Source organism: Panthera pardus, unplaced genomic scaffold (genome assembly GCF_024362965.1).
Source record: "Panthera pardus isolate Hobbes unplaced genomic scaffold, ASM2436296v1 HiC_scaffold_1, whole genome shotgun sequence".
Lineage (NCBI taxonomy): Eukaryota > Metazoa > Chordata > Mammalia > Carnivora > Felidae > Panthera > Panthera pardus.
Window position 1 is genome coordinate 77,287,624 of NW_026526654.1, and position 21,256 is coordinate 77,308,879.

Consider the following 21,256-nt stretch of genomic DNA (forward strand, 5'->3'; position numbering starts at 1 on the left):
TACAGTTCATCATATTACCTGTAACACTTAGCACAGTGCTTGTCACACAGATGGTAATCAACATTAGCAGATGCATGGTATATAATAAATGAAGTAATGAAAAACTGGGACAGTGTTATGATAAAACAATCATTTTTAACTCTTAAGCTTTTTAAAAATAAAGATAATGACTCTTTTGATTCTATCATGTGCATATTCACATTATATCAACTTTGCAAATTCATATACTTTGTCCTATTACTCTCTTTTCAAATGAGTAGTTTCTAATGTCTAGGCAAATGCTATGTATTCTAACTTTTCTTTGTTTGGATCTTCAATCAGTTAGGACCTTTATCATGTCATGCACCCATTGGAAAAACCATGACTATTTTGTTCAATGGTAAACTTGCTGAAATAAATAAGCTACAGATCAAATAAGTGCACTGGTATTTTCTATAGAGGCAAAATATTGATATATCCCTAACCTACAAGAACTGCTTTCTAAATGGCATAAGAAGGCCTTATAGGGGATTAATGAAACAAGAACCGTTTGAAGAGGAAATAACAAAGCTTATTGGTGGTAGTGACAAACACTAATCCAACTGCCCATTGTTTTTTTTTCTCTTTCCTTTCTCATCACAGCAAACTATTTCAAATATTGCAATTCACAGAAGACTTGAACACAGCCTTATGATCTAGATCAGAAGATAAAGCAACCTATTAACTCTATATCAGAACAAAATTGAAGTTAAGGAATAAAATATGCATGGATGAAAGTTTCAAGGTGTAACCATAAGGGAATATACAAACAATCATATACTTGGTGGGATTAAAATAACTTACATTCCTTCCACATGAGTAAACAAAAATATAATCAGTTAGTAACCATCTTTATTCTTTTTATCTTAAAGCCATATGTGTGTATTTTTATAAAGTTAGCTAGTATTTTGGGGCAGTGGAAAGAGGAGTGAGGAGGATTGCTAACTACCTGGATCATTTGTTATCCTTTTTACCACTTATAATCTCTTGTGAAAAAATATATACCGAATTTTATTTTTCCCCACATTACAATCTCAGTCATGTTGTTATATATATATACACACATACAGACACACACACACACACACACACACACACAATCCAATGTCACTTATTTTGATCACTAATATATCAATTTTTTCTATCATCTGTGTTTTCTATTGTTGAAATAAACTTCTAGGCATTTCTACCCAGAACGTGACTTCAGCAAACTGAACTTTTGTGTTCCTGTAAATGCTATTCTTGACCAGAAATGCAATATATCCAGTCAGCCCATTCCCAAATGCCAAGTCAACACTGGGCTCTATACCTATTTCCTTGTTCCTTAATTGTTTGAAATAAGGTCAGATATGCCACCCCAGTTAGTCATGCCCTGTTTCTAAAATGCAGCTACTAATGCTCTATAAAAATCCCTCTTGCCCAAAATTCCTCAGGAGGAGCGCTCTGCTGCTTGTGAGGTATCTTACTCCCCCAGTCCATGGATTTTCTTTGAATAAAGGACATCAAGCTCCTTACTAAATTGTTTTAGCTCTGTCATTTGATGGTACTTAGCCAAGGTTTTCTGTGAATCATTTTTCTCCTTGCTGTTTTTGGAATGAGTTTGTTCATTCTTAGTACTTTGCGCTGTGATCAGAGAATGTTGTTTTTATTATTTCTCTTCTTTGGAATTCACTGAGTTTTTTTGTTGGCTTCTAACATGTTCAATGCTCATTAATACTCCATGTGCACTTAAAAAGAAGTTATGGTTCACTAATGTCAGGGTTTAGAGTTTGATATAAATAAGATCCACTCTTGATCATATTTAAGGTATTCAATACACTTGATACATGAATATGATCTGCCTTAGAGAGGAATGTGTTAAAATCTCCAATTATTAACGTGTCTGTCTCTGTCCTTGAATGAACTATAGTTTCTGCTTTTTTAAATTTATTTTTCAAGAGAGAGAGAGAGAGAGAGAGAGAGAGAAGGAGGATGTGGGGGGGAGGGGCAGGGAGAGAGGGAGAGAGATTATGCCAAGCAGGCTCTGCGTTGTCAGCACAGAGTCTGCCGCAGGGCTTGAGCCCACAAACCATGAGATCATGACCTGAGCTGAAATCAAGAATCAGACGCTTAATCTACTGAGCCACCCAGGTGCCCCAGTTTCTGCTTTTTGAGAGATGGCCTGATGTGATATTGTGACTTATAATAAGAAATATACGTATATTTGGGCTTTGTTCCCATTCTTGGCATAGAGCTCCTCAAACCCTTGGAATTTCCTAACAGAGGGGAGAAACAAAGATATCTTTTTTCATGTTAATGAGGTGACTTTAAAGTAATCTCATTTTGGGGACTGGTTGCCAGGGGAATCAAATTTGGGATTAAAGGGTTAGAATTTTCAATCTAGACCTCCCACCCCACCACACACCTCTGGGGAGAGAAAAAGGGCTAGAGACGGAGTTCAATCACCAACGGGCAAAGATTTCATCGATCACGTCCATGTAATGAAGCCTCCATAAAATCCCAAAAGGATGGGGTTCATAGAACTTCCAAACTGGTGAACACCCAGAGATGCAGGGACAGTGGCATACTCAGGGACCACAGAAGCTCCATGCCCCTTTCCCATACCTTGCCCTATGCATCTCTTCCATTTGGTCATTCCTGAGCTATATCCTTTTGTAATCTAGTAAGTAAATGTTTTCTGAGTTCCGTGAGCCAATCTAGCAAATTAACTGAACCCAGGGAAGGGGTGATAGAAACTCCATCTATAGCACAAGTAACAACCTGGACTTGCGATTGCATTTGGGGTGGGAAGCAGGCAGTCTTACAGGACTCAGCCTTTAACCTGTGGGATCTGACAGGTTAGACAGTGTCTAAACGGAGTCAAATGCTTAGTGATATAGGGGAAAACACACACCAGAATTGGCATCAGAATTATAACCGGTGGCAGTCACAGGAGATGTGCTAGAGATCTGAGAAGTGATATTCGCCCGAATGGGCCTGGCTCATAGAAACATGTGGCTTGGGAAGAGAAAGGATGAAGCGTGGGGGATGAAGAACTTTTGATTCCTGGGGGTCACATGGTCACCCACAGTGGAGCAGCAACTGTGCTGTGCTCGGCTGCTAAAGGGAAAAGGTACCAAAGGAACTTGCAGACGAATCCAACGCCCTGGGAGTTGGTTTGCTGAATGCATAAAGAAATGCAAATTAATAAGAAACAGGCAAAATATACAATCTCTTGGTTATTATTACCAAGAGATGATAATATTATTTTAGCTGTGAGAGCTAAAATAAAATAAAAAGTGCCGAGTCACACCCTGATGATAGACAAACTTCAAATTTCAGTCAGTCTGGGCTGAGGCCACTACCCTCAAATCCACTCCCCAAAGGAAAAATTATGCAGAAACAGCAGAGAATACTTCTAAGACCTCTGGTCACCAAGAAGGCAGTCCACATGGAGGGAGGACAAAACCAGGGAGTGCTGAAACTAGGGGACACAGTGTGAAGTTGTGTCACTTTGTAGACTGGTATCATCAGCTTCCTTGAAGAACCTTTACTAAAATGGATTAGGAGAGTGACTAATTTAGGAGGAGTATCTGGTCTCGAGTGATGCAGAGTTGGAAGAGCCTATCTGGGCTGACACAGGACCCACCACTCACTACGGAAAAAATCACAAATGGCTATCTGTAATCCAGACACACAGGAGACTTTTCTCGAGGGAACGGCCAGCATGGTAGACTGGATACAAGTCATCACCAGGTCTGTTTACCCTGAGCAAATGGACAGTCCACCACTGCCTATAAATGTGAAGTGGAACATCTCAGACGAAGCAGCTGATATGCTTCACATACAAACCATACTAGACCAGCTTTTTCATGACCAGGATATTCACCGCTGAATATACCCATTATCCAAGTCATGGTAAATGCGGTTAAGGGAGTCTCTCTCACATGGCTACCTCACATAACCTTGTTGCTACAAAAGTGAAAAACAGTTCTAGAAGCTTTATTAAATTTGGTGACTCAGCTTTCCCTTATGGGTCTTACAGATGCTAATAAAAACATTAGGTTAATTAGCGAATGGGAGAAGGCTGAAGGGAGAGTCAAGGGACTCTTCCCAACAAGGTGGAAAATTTTAAACAGGTAGTAAGAAATAAGGTGAATAAAGCAAATATTGAGAGACAAAACAAAAAAATCATCATAAAGGGGAGAGTCACAGGATTCATCCCAGCAGGGTAGAAGTCTTTAGATGGTTATTAAGATATAGGATGAATAAAATGAAGTTTGGGGTTAACACACAGGTTTTAATAGAGCACTACAAAAGCTGGGTGGGCCAGATAGATCTTCTGCTGGTCTTGCAACATTACAGAGACCCAAACAAATCTACCCTATTTACCACATTTTGAAAAAAAATTAAAAAGTTAGCAGGCAGAGATTACAATGAGAAACCTGACCTGTTATACCTTGGGACAGTTGTAAGGCAGATGAATCAAAAGGCAGGGTCCCTTTGCTCAATGCCTTCCTGAGGACCCAAAGACTTGCACAAGAGTGGGTAAAATGCTAAGAGGGTAAAAAAGAGAAGTTTCCAGGACTCCTTTATACAGGAGTCCTACAAAAGTGGTACTAAAACCCATTGGCAAGGCCCTGACTTGGGCTGCAATTAGATTGAGAGAATATAAAAAGCTAATGTATGGCATGACATGAAAGCAGGAGTGTTTAACCAGGTATCATGTAAAAAAGTTGTATCAATTTTACCTGCATGTTTCATGGGAATGGCTATTATGTCTGGCTGGGGAACACTTCCCCCCACCTAGTATTGCAAAACCAAAACCTATGAGGTCCTAACGGAAGCTACATTACAAACTAAAGAGTTGATGGAATTAAGGTAAAGGTTTGTAGCAGAATTGGTATAGTTGAACAGGCTTTATGCAAAGTGGTTGCATCTTTTTTTTTATCTAATTGTATTATGGAGATTGACACTGTACCTGACTGGGAAACATTTCCCCGACCTAGTACTGTAAACCACAAGGCATCTTGCCCTTCAGGTAATATTAATTGGGCATACTAAATGGGAAGCAGTAAGACTGCCTGAGTCCCCACATTGTAGAATAGAAGGAGGAGGACCGGGAGCAACAAATTCTCTGTGCAATAGCCCCATGTGGAGCACAGACAGGGGCTTGTTCCAAGAGCCTGTGAGTGCCTCCCAGCAATGACTGCCACAACACTGGACTAGAAAATTTCCATTTGAGGGGCATTTACTACCTTGCCGTTGTACATTATTTACTGAAGCTATCCCTATGATTGAAGGACATAAAATGATCTTGTAACCTGAAATAGCCATAATGTCTAGGATGATGTCAGAGACAGACTCTAATGGGAATGGCAGTGTACAAAACATAATAAAATGAATATGGTTTATACAAGATCATGTTGCCTGGGGAATGCAAGGAGGAGAGTCTCAGGAGCAGGGGGTTTCTTTTCCCTGAGCACTGACTCTGAAACTGTGTGAGAGGCTGCTGGATTCTACCGTCAGTTGGACAGTGCCATATGAACAGTTCTTGACTGATCAACAAAGAGATGCTTTGTTTGTGGACAGAAGTTCCAAGGTGAATGGACAACATCCTGTTTGGAAAATCACCACTCTGAGTGAAGAAAAGGTAAAAATAGATCAGTTTGGTATGCTGAATTTCATGGTGCTTTCCTAGCAGTGATGGAAGAATTGAACACTGGTAAAAGCCTCTGTGTTTAGGTAGTTACTGACTCATAGGCAGGGGCCAATTGCCTCTATGTTCAGGCAGGAGGGCCACGGAAACCGGACCTATAAGAGAGATGTTCACATTGGGCATGGCCCTATGGAAATCACTATCAGAACATCAGGGGTGCATCAGAGTGCAATGTTAACGGCCACCAGAAGAACTCTCTCGCAGATTCAGAAGGTGACTGGAATCAATAAGCAGCTATCGCGGTGTGCCCACTTAGGTTGGCCATCTGAGCCCATGAAATGAGAAGACCTGAGGGCACTACAGTAGTACAGGGATGGGCTAAATCTAGACATGTCCGTCCCTCTTGTATCCTCTGAGGCATAAAATGACAACAAAAACTGTTGTGCTGGTCAATGAGAGAGACAAAGACTACAGATGGCTATGTGAGAGATTCCTTAGTGGGAAGGCCCTAAGTAATAGCAAGCAAATCAGACTGAGGCTAGTAATTCTAGAGGCTACAAATGGGGGTCTTGACAGGAACAGACACTGCCTCGGAATTGGACTTTGCTTACCCAGTGACAGATGCAAATGCTCAGAGTGCTATAAAAGAACCAGAACAGATGATATGGCACCAATTTGGACACTGGGACACTTTGAAGAAGTGATGATCACTTTACAGCCCCTAATGTCCAACAATGGGCAAGGAGCTACCCTCCTCAGAGTAACAGTTTGATAGAGAATTGGAATCTACAATTAAAACACCGGTTGCCTAAAACAGAGGGAAACAAAGGCAGGAAGGGCTGGTTTATACACCTTCACAAGTATGTATTCATATTCAAGATACATGTATATCTTATAATCCATGTAAATTTTTTTCAAACTATCTAATATACACTAAAAGCTAAGTAAAGTGTAGGCTATTGTTATTTTTTCCTAGCCAAATCTGATGTTAGCAAATATAACTACCCTACCCCCAAAAAGGACCACAAACATAGCTTACTATTTTGTTCTCATCTATACTTCTTCCCCTCCCAACTTCTATATGCCTTTTTTTTTAACATTTATTTATTTTTGAGAGACAGAGAGACAGAGCGTGAGTGGGGGAGGGACAAAGAGAGAGGGAGACACAGAATCCGAAGCAGATTCTAGGCTCTGAGCTGTCAGCACAGAGCCTGATGCAGGACTGGAACTCCCGAACTGTGAGATCATGACCTGAACTAAAGTCAGACGCTTAACTGACTTAACCGCTCTGCCCTTTTTTTTTTTTTTAATTTTTTTTCTAATGTTTATTTAGAGACAGAGAGAGACAGGGCATGAGCGGGAGAGGGGCAGAGAGAGAAGGAGACACACAATCCAAAGCAGGCTCCAGGCTCTGAGCTGTCAGCACAGAGCCTGACGTGAGGCTCGAACTCGACAACTGCAAGATCATGACCTGAGCCAAAGTCAGATGCTCAACTGACTGAGCCACTCAGGCGCCCCAACTCCTATGTAACCTTTTAAATTATATTTAGATTTACCAACATGTTTTACAGCTCTGTGCATCATTACATCCTGTATACCACTATTTTCTCTCAGTTCCCTGCTCTTCTTGTTAGAGTACATCATTAGTAATTCTTTCGTCAATGATCAACAGGACAGTTTCTGAGTTCCTGTATGCCTGAAATTATCTTTATTTCTCTCTTATTCTAAAATGTCAATCTGTCTGGATAAGACAATGGTACATTCAAAGTTATTTTCCCTTAGTTGTTTTATCAGCATACTATCTTATGGAATCAGATGTTACTAATAAAGAAATGTACTGTCCATCTGATTCTTAGTTCCCTGAAGACATCTGCTGGTATTTTAAATATATGTAGATACATGCAGAGAGACAAAAAGATAAATACAGACATATCTATGGATGGTGAGCATCACAGTTTAATTTGCAGTGCCCTGATTAGCAGTCAATGTAAGCACTATACATATAATGGTTAAGTGTCTGGACTTTGAGATCGACTCCTTGGGTTGAAATCTAGACACTGAAACTTACTGAATGTATAACCTTAGCAAGTCACGTAAATATACATCTGTGCTCAGCTTCCACATCGGTAAAGTGTGGATAATAATAGTATCTATCTCATAGTGTTTTGCTGAATTTTAAGAAAGATAGTGAAATAAATTAATTCAAACCCGTGATGTTCAGTCCAAAAAATTTTTTTTTCAGAAAATCATGTATAGGCATTTTATAAAGGTTATTTTTAAAAAATCATAATGAAACAACATACAGCTAATGTACACATATGTTTTTAAAACCATATGAAAGGGAAAAGAATGATAAATATAATACCCACAGAATTAGTCACTTTAAAGAAGAGGAGAAAAATAGGATTGGTAAGCAACATACAGGGAGCATCAGCAATACTGGTATTCTAAATTATTATTATTATCATTATTATTAGTAGTAGTAGTAGTAGTATAGAGAGAGATAGAGCTCCAGCAGGGGCAGAGGGAGAAGGAGACACAGAATCTGAAGCAGGCTCCAGGCTCCAAGCTGTCAGCACAGAACCCGATGCGAGGCTCAAACTTGTGAAATTCAAGATCATGAAATAAGCCAAGCTGGCCGCTTTACCGACTGAGCCACCCAGGCGTCCCTTCAATACTGGTATTCTAGACCACAACTTGGAGAGTGACTCATGACTATTATTTTATTACTGAGAATGGGGATGGGATGAGGAACAGAAGATAATTACCAAATACATGATATCTTTCTTCATCTTATTGAGGCATACCTGATCACCAGTCTTCATATGCACTGAAAAGTCTGAGAGCAAATACACCAAAATTAAAACCATTAAAAAATTTTTGGGAGAAACCAAGAAGCCAGATAATGTTAAAAAACAAAACAGGGGCGCCGGGGTAGGTCAGTCAGCTAAGCGTCCGACTTCAGCTCAGGTCACAATCTCGCAGTTTGTGGGCTCGAGCCCCGCGTCAGGCGCTGTGCTGACAGCTCAGAGCCTGGAGCCTGTTTCAGATTCTATGTCTCCCTCTCTCTCTGACCCACCCCGTTCATGCTCTATCTCTGTCTCAAAAATAAATAAACATTAAAAACAAAACAAAAACAAACAAAAAACAAAAAACAAAAAAAACCCATGTGTTTCTAATAAACCAATCAAGACAATTACGGGGTTCTCCCCTAGCCCTGACAGACTGACAACTAAGATATAGAATATACATATATGTGTTTTTATGAGATCAAAAAGAAAAAAAGAGTGCCAAGGTAAAATAAACCAAAGACTCTCACATATGTGCATAACTGTTAACAATATTCAATTGGATCTGAATTTGGTAGAAATAAGAATGAAGTAAAGAGATTAAAGAACCAGATGTCCCAATGAGGGCAAAAGTCAGATTAATGGAAATGGAAAAATAAAAGATATCTTGATATCAGAATAAGTAACCGTAACCTTCAAGATTTTTAAAACAACAGCTCTGGTGATTCCAAAGTTTGATGTCTGGCCGTATATGCCAGTTGCTAAAGTGGCATAAATATATAAGTTGTTGGAACAGGAATGAACAGAGAGGCTTGCCCTGCAGGGAACTTTTACCTGTGACGTGAAAATTATCCATGATGCTTAGAAGGTAGCCTACAAAGGAAAATGGTGAGCCAGGTGACAAAAATCCATGAGGAATATTCTACAGGATGATACAGCAGGTACAGCATAGATTTCAAAGCAGGAAGGGACTGTTGGGAAAGGCTGATTTTAAAAGTGATCTAGAAGCAAAATATCTGGAGAACGCCAGATTCTTTGCTCATCTTCAGGCATGCTGAACTTGGAAGAAAGAAAAAGCACTTCGATTTCAGGTAAGGAGGTAAAAGTACTAGAGGGAAAGAGTGAGAATATAAAGAAAGTTTTTTTATGGAAAAAGACCCCACAAGGAGAAACAGGATGAAGAAAGAAAAGGCTGTTTTCTCACATCTCTTGAGGTTTTTGCACATGCTTGAAATGCCCTTTCTAATCCCCTCGATCTGGGTAACAGGATTTGGCTCAGGAGTTATTTCTTAAAGGAAAGCATTTTAAAATCTAACGCATCCCCCAATTCAATGCTATTTCCTAAGCACGTATACCTTGTGACTATCTTTATGAAAGCATTTATCAATATGTAATTGTTATTTTTCATTTCCTGTCTCTAACTAGATTAGTGTGACCTGAGTATATGCCATGTATTTAACTGCTATAACCCATCATCGTGCCTGGCAGAGAAGTATCCAATACCTGGTGGCCACATGCTGAATCACTGCACTATACCAGGTTGACAGGAAGGAAACTTGTTCACAGCAGTTTGTGTCTTGAGCAACACCCATGGAAAAATGATGTACAGAACTACAAGAAGTAAAAACACGGCTTACCATTATCCTCAGTGTCTAGTGTTACCAGTAAAATAGCATTTCTGTCAAACTGGATACAACTCATTTTAATTACTAGATGTTTTAATTCTCAAATCTGTACTCACATCTTTAAAAATTGAGTTTAACAAAAGTAATAAAAAACTATAATAATAAAAGTATTGAGTGTTAATTAAATATTTTATTATTAAATTGTTAATTATTAAAATATCAGTTAAAATTGCCAAAACAAGCTGGATTTCTATGCCCACTTTTTATATAGCTTTGTCATCCCTGAGTCAGTGAAGGAAAACAAACAATGGATTAAATACCTTTCACTGATTAAAAAGCATTTTAAAATGTTATTCTTACAAAGAAATTATTAAAGAATAAACGCAGGACTAAATTTTAGCTCAGTTTTATTTGTTTTTTCTCAAAATGAGCATTTACAATGTTTCTCTAATACTACGGTAAGGTAAGAGACATGTGGTTTTTAGTTAGATGACTTTATCAAGTCTACACTGAAAAATATCCAATAAGCATGAAACTGGAGGTGTGTCTACATAAAAGTAAAAGTAAGCCAAATGGCACTCTGAAAAAGGTACCATGATATATCTCACTGATTGCATTATAATAATAAGGTCAGCTGGAATTGGCACTAAGGAGAATGTAAAACCTGAAGGATACCAGAAAACCCTCGTCAGTACTTACACTGTCAGTACGACATACAAGCATCAGATAGATTTTGATGGATATACTGCCAGAAATTACAACAAAGAATTCAATTCTGAATAATAGCGTCATAGTACTCAGCCTCAAAAATGAGAACCTTAAAAGCTAAAAACTTTTCTTGATATCAGCTTCAGTAATAGTTGGTTGGGAGAAAGTTGATAAAAAATACAAAGAATAACTTTACTTTCAGTTTCTCATAAAATGGATACTAGGCAAAAAAATGTTTATCTTTGAGTGACACCATGTCCGTAACTCATAAATTATTCACATTAAAATAACGATATTCATGTGCAACAATTTGCAATACAGTAGCTTCCTAGTCTGGAAAGCAAAATAATTACCATTTGGGGAATAATAATGAGGAAGAAAGTTCATACCAATGTGCAATGGAATCAGAGTACCAGCACTGTAAACCTGAAAAGAATTTTATTACAGACCATCTATTCCAATTGCTCCCTTCACAGAGACCCTACGCCTTTATACAGTCAAATAGTCAACGCTCAATTTATTTTTAATACTTCAAAAAGTCTAACCTACTATATGCCCTGGAATTAAAAGTGTATTACCTAACCTAAACATCATCTTCCTTTGTCCTTCACTGAGTGTAGATAAATGCAGTATTGTTAAACCATTTACCTCACTAAAAAACAAAGTGATATTTACTTATTAAAAATAATTTAGTAGAAATTGGGAGAGAAGGGAGGGAATGAAAAGGGATCCTTCATGATTAAAAAACAAAAAAAGTTGGTAATAAAGATACTCTTACAACCAAAGTCAACAACTAACGTAATGGACAGGCAGAGTATATAGGCTTCCTTCTTTTTAGTCCAGTGCTCTTACTTCCCCACCACTTGGAATGGTGTCCACAAATACTGAAGTATTTACAATGATTATTGTAGAGTGATGAGATTACTGTTAATTTTTAATTTCTTCTTTCACATAAATTTTCAAAATGATCTCCAATGAGCATATATACTATTATATCAGAAAACACACACATACATTCTTACACACATAAAGGTAACTTTTCTTGAACCAAATCTATTACAAATATAAATCATACAAATTCAAAAGCATGATTTTCCCATGTGCCACTATCATTCCATATTCCTAACCTCTGGGTATGTTTCCTCATTTACAAAATAAGAACAATGGTAGGTTCTCATTTTTATGTTTCATTAATTATTGCTGTGACAACTTAAAAGAACAACTGTAAAAGTCTGCCACAGATCACTTCTAAAACCAAGCTGTTCTCAGGATGCCTGGGTGGCTCAATTGGTTAAGCTCAGGTCATGATCTTCGGCTCACAGTTCGTGGGTTCGAGCCCTGAGTCAGGCTCTGTGCTGATAGCTCGGAGCCTGGAGCCTGCTTCGGATTCTGTGTCTCCCTCTCTCTTGCCCCTCCCCCACTCATGCTCCGTCTGTCTCAAAAAAATAAACATTAAAAAAATTTTAAACCAAGCTGATCTTCATTATAATATAAATTCCATCATCATTGAGATTACATAGATATTTAACTTTTGAAAGGCCCATTTCAAAACTTTTGAAAGACTACCATTTCAGGTATCAGCATTAATTCAACATTTAATCCTAATATTGCTAAAAGTTCAATAAAATGTGGCAAGCTAATTACCATGGGATAAAAATGAAAGTAAAATAATAAAACCATACACATTTTTTACTTTATGCAACTTTATATTTATATATCAAGATTCATCTAGTTTATTCAAAAATGCTTCTCAAGTAGCAAGTTATTTTTTAGATGTTACAGCAATTATACTTTGTGAAGTAACTATGACGTTATACTTAATGTTAACATTCAAGACAGTGTTATACAGCTGAAGGTACCACATTAGAAGTGAGCATAAGACCTAGATCACAATTCTGACACCATCTCAAATGGATAATATGATCTTGGGCAAGTCACTTAACTTATCTAAGGTTGAATCTCTGCTTTTCCAAACCCCAACAGCCTCAACTAAGAAAACCTCAGGCTCAAGCCTAGCAGAGTATTAAGGATTCAGTCCCATGCAGGTAAGACTGAGGATTAGTCCTTCTGCTTTGTGCTCTAATTCAGATATTCTGGGGAGTAAACTTTTAACCCCTAATGCTCACAGGGTTTACCTAGTTCTGGAAAATGGGATTCTGCATTGGTTTCCTGAGCTAATTCTAGTCTCCCTGCCAGAAGGTCAGGGGTAGAGACAACCTAGAGCTGGGGTCCCAAACACCCAACAAGCTCTCAAAAGTGCTTATCTCTGGATGTGTGTGCATTCATCTCTAGCCACTGACTTAACCTCTGTTTCAGTGTATATATAATAATTCTTCTTGTAACCATTACACTATCAACTATTCAAATATAAACATTATCATTTGCCCATACTACCCATCACGTCAGACACTTTGGGTAGCACAGCTAGTCTAAAACCAACTCAAATGCACCAGAATCCCAGATACAGTGATTTGAACTTCTAGCTATCTGCCTAGAGTCAAAATTACCACCTTATACATTTCAGTTGAATTCACCGTTACACAAGTTCCCTTCCTATATCAACTCATCAATAAAGTATGTGATGGTCAAGACCTGTAAATAATGCTAATCACATACGTGTGTGTGTGTGTGTGTGTGTGTGTGTGTGTCTTATATACATACATATATGCATTTTTCATATATAATGGTAAAGGGAGGATTTTCTCTAAATTCATGGAATTAAAAAATTATTAACAAGAATATGGTAAGCTGTAGCTGAAAAAACAACCATTAAAACTATCATCAATAAGTACTGCAAACTGGGTTTCAAATTGGAATATGTAAGAAATAATTCCATTGAAAACGATATAATCCTTCTGTAAAACACATTTTAATATGTATGAAAAGCCTTAAAAGACATTTCTTTACTCTAAAACTCCCACTTTTTAAAACTGAACTTCAGGGGTGCCTGGGTGGCTCAGTCGGTTGAGCGTCCAACTTCAGCTTAGGTCATGATCTCACGGTCTGTGGGTTCAAGTCCCACGTCAGGCTCTGTGCTGACAGCTCAGCGCCTGGAGCCTGCTTCCGATTCTGTGTCTCCCTCTCTCTCTGCCCCTCCCCCACTCATGCTCTGTCTCTCTCTCTCTCTCTGTCAAAAATAAATAAACATTAAAAAAAAATTCAAAACAAAACAAAACTGAACTTCAAAAAATATTCCTAATAATGGAAACATATTTATGCACAAAAATGTTCTCTTCAGCATGTTTGTCATGGTCAACAACTGGAAACATCCTAAGTATCCAAAAATAGAAAAGTTATAGTGCATTTATGAATGCACTATATACACAAATAGCATATTATATACCCATTCTAAATTAGTTGACAAAGCTGTATCATAAGACATAATTTTTTGTAATATGTTAGCTAAAATAAATTTATATACACAAACACATAGGCAATTATAATTATATAAATAAACCAGTTCTCTATATAGGTGAAACCCTATAAGAAAAACAACAAAAATATTAATAGCTGATGTTTCAGTGGTGAAACAATGAGTCATCTTGTTTTCTTTTTACCATAATTGCCTTATAATATGGTTATATTAATTTAAAAAAATTCTAATCACATAATCCAAACACACAAATCTTATAAAGATGATATATATGTATATATCATATATATCCGAATATATATATCATATTATATATATATATATGTATCAGAATCCAAGAATATGAATTAACTAAGTTTATTCAGCTAAAAAAAAAGTCTAAAATTTAAAACTTCCTACTCAATTTTATATTGGACATAGTGTTGCTTATACATAACATAAATGTTTTTCATCAAAAGCATGCCTATTTGCATCACACAAATTATCTTTTATACATCTATAAAATACTGTAGGAAATGAAATAAGGAAAAATATATAATCTCAAAAAAATATACAATTTAGTTGGGTTATACCCAAGTAAACAAAATATACTCAAAGAAATATAAGAAAACTTTAGAAAAATAAGACATAAAGTAATTGTAATTATAAAATTGCTATAAGGCAATTTGATACATATGTATTTAGTTTGCTAAGGCCGTGTTAACAAGGTACCACAAACTAGATGGCTTAACCAACAAATATGTGGTCTCACACAGTCTGAAGTCTGAAAGTCTGAGATCAAGGTATCAGCAGGGCCATTTCCTCTGGAGGGCTGTGGCAGAAGGATCTGTTTCAGGCCTTTCTCCTTGGCATACAGATGACCATCTTCATATTCTCTTATCTCTTTACATCAGCTTCCTTCTATGCATGTCTGTATCCAAATTTCCTCTTTTTAAAGGGATAACAGTCATACAGGATTAAAACCCACCCAAATGACTGTATTTGAACTGATTATCTCTGTAAAAATCCTATCTCCAAGGTCACTCTACCTTACTGTAGGTTAAGACTCCAACATAAAGTTGTTGTTGTTGTTGTTGTTGTTGTTGTTAGGGGGAGGGCAGTAAATTCAAGCCATAACACCATAGTTGCAACATCCCAAAAACATGGGTAAAGGCTGCCTTTTATTCTAATGCCTACCCAAGACAAAAAAAAAAAGAACCCAGAAGGAACTATACCAAGTTATAAGTACTGACTTCCAATGACAATGTTAGGAGTGACTATTACTTTCTAATACCCTGAATTTTTCACCAAGGAAACTTTTTTTTTTTTTGAGAGAGAGACAGACAGACAGCCAGATAGCACCAGTGGGGGAGAGGGGCAGAGGAAGAGAGAGACAGGGATAGAGAAACAGACAATCTTAAGCAGGTTCCATGCTCAGTGTGAAGCCTGAACTCAGGGCTCGATCCCACAACCCTGGGACCATGACCTGAGCTGAAATCAAGGGTAGGATACTTAACTGACTGGGCCACCTAGGAGCCCCAAGAGAGCATTTTTTTTTAATCAGAGAAATTAAAAAAATATTGTGAGTTCACTGGTCTCCAACCCCAATCTATTCTTAATTACTCTTACCTAGTGGCAGAGGCTTTTCTTTGGGACAGAAGTCGCAAAGGCATAAGCACCCCTCAATTGCTATGACTCTCTAGGGAGAATAAAAATCATGTGAAAGTTTTAAAGATTTCAGTTAAATCTCATCTCATCTCATTTGAGATGTTTTATCTCAAATTCTAAATAAGAGCAAATCTTACTTTTAAAAAGTAAACCTCATTCTTAAAATGCAAATCCCTTATGCCAGGCACTATAAGGAAACAAAAGAGAGAGAGACAAAGTACAACATTCACGCACAAGCAATCACACTCTCAGGCACACACATAAAAAGGAAAAAAATGATTGAGCAAATAATTCTATGTGACCTATTGAAAGGAGTAAGTATGTTAAATAAAACTAGGCAATCATATAATCACAACTGGAAATAATTGAGAGATCCTGTCCAAGCTAGTTGTCTTTATTCAGTGAGATAAATACTTTTACAACTAATATTTTCCTATTGTCTTTATAAAAGATCCTCAAGGATGGACTGTCAACATCCTCACTTTCTAAAATATTTCAACTCTTACAGTTTTTTCATCAGAAATAATTTTCTCCTATTAAAAGCTTTACTTTTCTCATTTTTTTCATTAAAGTAAGTAATAAGTCATTTAAATTTAATACAGGTACCCTTTGTAAGTATTTCATATATGCTATCAAACTTCATTTATTTTAATAGCTTTAAATATGTAATCTTTTACTGATTTCTTCATATCTTTTTAGAAGAAGCGTAATCAAAATGGTGCTCAAACATCTAAAGAAAAACCTAGTAGTGTGTAGAAAAAATTACAATACTTCTTGCACGACTGTCTTTGTAACAGACTAAGCAAAATTCAAACATAATGTTATTCACTGTAGTTCAATTCAGTGTATGTACTGGGCAGCATCTATATAATGAGTACTACAGCTTGATAGGCACTCCTCACTATGCTGTAACCAGGGATCATTCTCAAACAGTGAGACAATAAATCTCTGAAAGCAATTGATTATTTATTTCTAGATATCTACCTCCTTATTCTAATAGGAAGTGGTAGGAATAAATTCCTCACACTAATTTTTGGCATATTTATTTCTCACCAAAAATTAGTTAAATGGAATTTTGAATTCATCTCTGGATTTATTCTTTCAGTTATTCATTCAAATATTTCCTGAACACATACCATATGCAAAGGACTGTATTAGGTGCTCACAATGCAGTAGTTCACAGGAAAACTCGGTGCCATAAAGGTTATATTCTGAGAGCGCCTGTGTGGCTTAGTAGGTTAAGTGTCCAACTCTTGGTTCTGGCTCAGATAATTACTTCACAATTAGTGGAAGCAAGCCCCGCGTTGGGCTCTGCACTGACAGCACAGAGCCTGCTTGGGATTCTCTCTCTCTCTCTCTCTCTCTCTCTCTCTCTCCCCCCCTCTCTGGCTCACACACACACACACACACACACTCTCTCTCTCTCTCTCTCTCTCTCAAAATAAACATTAAAAAAAAAAGCTTATATTCTAGTTGCTAGATTATTAGTGCATATAACCTTATTTGGAGAAGCCACGAAATATCTGAAAAATTAATTTGGGAGAGGAGAAAGGAACTAGAGGAAGATAAAAGGGAAATGAAGGAAAGAATTTCAGGCAGAATAATAGGGTTTACCAAAGCTCTAGGATAAGAAGAACCTCTAATAAAAGATAAAAGAACATCTTGGTGGTTGCAGTACAGACAGCAAGGGAGAAGAAGAAGAATAAATGAATGGAAGAGTGGCAACAGATGAGATAAGTGAGCTACTGTGCTATCAGATCATGTAGGGACTTGCAGATCATATTAACAATTTACAGCTTTGGGGCACCTGGGTGGCAGTTAAGCGTCCGACTCTTGGTTTCAGCTCACGTCATGATTTTAAGGTTTGTGAGTTTGAGGCCCTCACCAGGCTCTGTACTTGTGGCTTGGGGCCTGCTTGGGATTCTCTCAATTTCCTACTCTCTCTCTGCCCTCCCCGGCTCATGCTTCTCTCTCATAAAATAAATAAATAACCTTAAAAAAAAAAAAAATTTCAGCTTTACCTTAAGAACAATGGGTAACCACTGAAGGGCGCTATGCTCTCTCCGATACCTCTTAACCAAGTCAAAGATTTAACACTTGCTGGTTTATTCATTTCCTCCTAGCTCTCTTTTTCCCCATCAAGAGACTCCATATTTCAAAATTATTTGAGTCTATCCCCTTCCCCAAATGGAAGGTTAAAATTTTCTTTGTTCTCACTGCCAGTGTTCTGAGGGACCCAGCAACTACTAAGGTGAACAGTTACTCCAGACATTAAGATGGGCCTGGAACTACGTGTATTAGCAAAAGTTAAATAAGCTAATGAGCCTCTAATGCACATCTACTAAAACTCCTACACAAATAGAGCAAAGATCCCTGACACAAACAGATGTATTAAAATACACTGATAGTAGGACTTAACACTATTGACTGATCAATTCTAAAAAATTAAGTCTTACCATGAGCTTAACACTGTGATCAAGGTCCATTTGTTGCCTCAACTGTCTGAAATGCTGACAAATTTCAGGAGCAGTGTAAAACCTAAGGCTTTTCTTCTGTTCTAGCTCTCACTCCTCCCAGAGAAAACTGACCAGGTCACACGTGAATTTAATAAATCAGTAGATTTAAGAGGGAGAAATCTTAAAGTCAGACACAATAGAAGGAAAAGGAAGAGAGGTTAAGGATGATTTTAAAGTTTCCAGCTGAACTTGGCTCTAGGTTTTACATCATCTCTCTTGTCCCTATATTGAAACTTGAAAGCATAGTACATCTATCCCTCCCAGTTTGCCTGAAAATACCAATTAATCCTTCAAACTCCAAGCAGGATATAGTATTCCTTCAGAATGTGTTCCTTAAACTCTCCCTGTCAGTGTGCCCATATTGCCCAGCCCAGTGAGAAACAATCACATTTTCTCTGCCACTTTCTTTCCAAGTAGATATTTCTATTGGGGCGCCTGGGTGGCGCAGTCGGTTAAGCGTCCGACTTCAGCCAGGTCACGATCTCACGGTCCGTGAGTTCGAGCCCCGCGTCAGGCTCTGGGCTGATGGCTCGGAGCCTGGAGCCTGTTTCCGATTCTGTGTCTCCCTCTCTCTCTGTCCCTCCCCCGTTCATGCTCTGTCTCTCTCTGTCCCAAAAATAAATAAACGTTGAAAAAAAAAAATGATCTAGTCCAAGTAGATATTTCTATTAATGTACTTCTCACACCTGTTTATATTTATTTCCTCTACAGACATGTGAAAACCCTGAAAGGAGGGATCTGTGTCTTTAATAGTTGCATTGCCAATGTTTGTCAGGCACACATAAGAGGCTCTACATTTGTTGAGTGTACTAATGGCACATTAAGCTTTTTGTGTTGTTTTTTAAATTTAGGATAGAGGATGAATCTGGTAATAGTGAAGTGGTTCTTAACACGGTACAGATAAGAACTATAAACTCTGGACAAAATATTCAAAAACAGCTTTCTGAAGGTGCTGAAGAGCAACCAAAACCGGACACGTAAAAGAATAGAAATGGGAGTTGACAGGTATAAGAAAGTAACAGTATTTTGTAAAATTCTTTGTTTCTTATGATTTTCTATTTAGGGACAAGCCCCGATCTACATCATGAACCAGAAGTTATGGACAATCACAGCAGTTTGAACATGAGAGAAGCAATTCTTGAAACAAAAACACAAGAGAGAAGAAGCCCCAAATAACCTTGGACAAATGTCTGGCTCAGCCATGAACTACTCACATTCATAAGATTTCAACTGATGCCAACTATTGAGTTCTGCAGTTTGAGTTTATCCAAGTAAACGGACACCTTAAAATTTGTCAACAAAATTCAGAAGAGCGTAACAAAATGTAGAATCTCTACACAGCATTATTCACAGCATTCACGATAACAATCCAAAATTACTTCACATACAAATAACAAAGAAAATATAGTCCATTCATGAAATAAAACATGATCAATAGAAACCAAAATCCAGAGGACCCAGATGCCTGAATAAACACATAAAGATTTTAAATCAAGTAGTATAACTGTGTTCATGGAACTTTAAAACACATCTCATAATGAATAAAAAGACTGGGAATCATAGCAAAGAATTACAAACTACAGAGTCAAATACAAAATGTACAATAGAAAGCTATGACATTTAAATTAAAATGTTCACAGAATAGGCTAAGTAGCAGATCAGATAAAAAAAAAAAAGAGCCAATGGAATTAAAGGTAAATCAATTTAAGTATTTAATCTGAAGAAAAATGAGAGGAAAAAGATTGGGAAAAAACAAATAGAACCTCAGGAGCCTAGCCAGCCGCGGTGTTGTGCTGTGGGGAAGAGAGACAGATCTGTAAACCCCGGAGCCAGGGAGCCAGGTTCTGCCGATCCAACGCCCCTGCTGTGCAGAGACCCTGGGTGAAGCCACCGTCACCATGTCTGACCAGGAGGCAAAACCTTCAACTGAGGACTTGGGGGATGAGAAGGAAGGAGAATACATTAAACTCAAAGTCATTGGACAGGATGGCAGTGCGATTCACTTCAAAGTGAAAATGACAACACATCTCAAGAAACTCCAAGAATCATACTGTCCAAGACAGGGAGTTCCAATGAATTCGCTCAGGTTTCTCTTTGCAGGTCCGAGAATTGCTGATAATCATGCTCCAAAAGAAGTGGGAATGGAGGAGGAAGATGTGATTGGAGTTTATCAGGAACAAACGGGGTCATCCAACGATTTAGATATTCTTTTTATTTTTTTCTTTACCCTCAACCCTTTTTTATTTTTAAAAATAGTTCTTTTGTAATGTGGTGTTCAAAACGGAAATGGAAACTGGCACCCCATCTCTTTAAAACATCTGGTAATTTGAAGTCTAGTGCCCATTATTCACCATCACTTGTTTTCATTGTGCTGATTTTTGGTGATCAAACCTCAGCCCCCTTCATATCGCACTCTCCTGTTTAAAAAAATTACATGTGTGCACAGAGAGGCCACCACCTTTTCCAGGACTGTGCATTTTCAGGCTTGTGATAAATAAGGTTGACCAATGCGAGTGTTCGTAATGACTTTCCAACCGGCCCTGAAGTTCTAGTATGTGATTGCTTTACTCCTGGACTATGACTTTCAGTGGGAGATGGAAGTTTTTCAGAGAAGTGAACTGTGGAAAAATGACTTTTCCTTAACTTGAAGTTTCTTTTAAAATTTGAGGGTCTGGACCAAAAGAAGAGAAATAGCAAGCTGGAGTCGAGATGACAGAGATCGCGAGAGTAATGACTAACTCCAAAGACGGCTTCACTGAAGAGGAAGCATTTTAAGATAAAAGTCTTGTCAGAAGATCCCAGAAAAGTTCTAATTTTCATTAGCAGTTAATAAAGTTATTCATGCAGAAGTGTGTTCAACAGAACACTGTTCTTTTTTATTTTATTTTCACTTTTTGGCCTGGGATATGGGTTTTAAATGGACATTGTCTGGACCAGCTTCA

General features: G+C 37.7%; 2 protein-coding genes across 9 annotated transcripts in view; one reads left to right on the forward strand and one right to left on the reverse strand.

Annotated features, from left to right (window-relative positions):
• The window catches only part of NBEA (neurobeachin), a 678,493-nt gene that overhangs the window by 626,253 nt on the left and 30,984 nt on the right, over positions 1-21,256 (reverse strand). The window lies entirely within an intron of this gene.
• On the forward strand, positions 20,134-21,033 carry LOC109266047 (small ubiquitin-related modifier 1-like). Its single transcript, XM_053900330.1, has one exon. The coding sequence runs from the start codon at positions 20,213-20,215 to the stop codon at positions 20,579-20,581; it is 369 nt and encodes a 122-aa protein (XP_053756305.1). The 5' UTR covers positions 20,134-20,212; the 3' UTR covers positions 20,582-21,033.

Coding starts and splice junctions, on each gene's coding strand:
- LOC109266047 (XM_053900330.1), top strand. CDS start 20,213: ATGTCTGACCAGGAGGCAAAACCTTCAACTGAGGACTTGGGGGATGAG.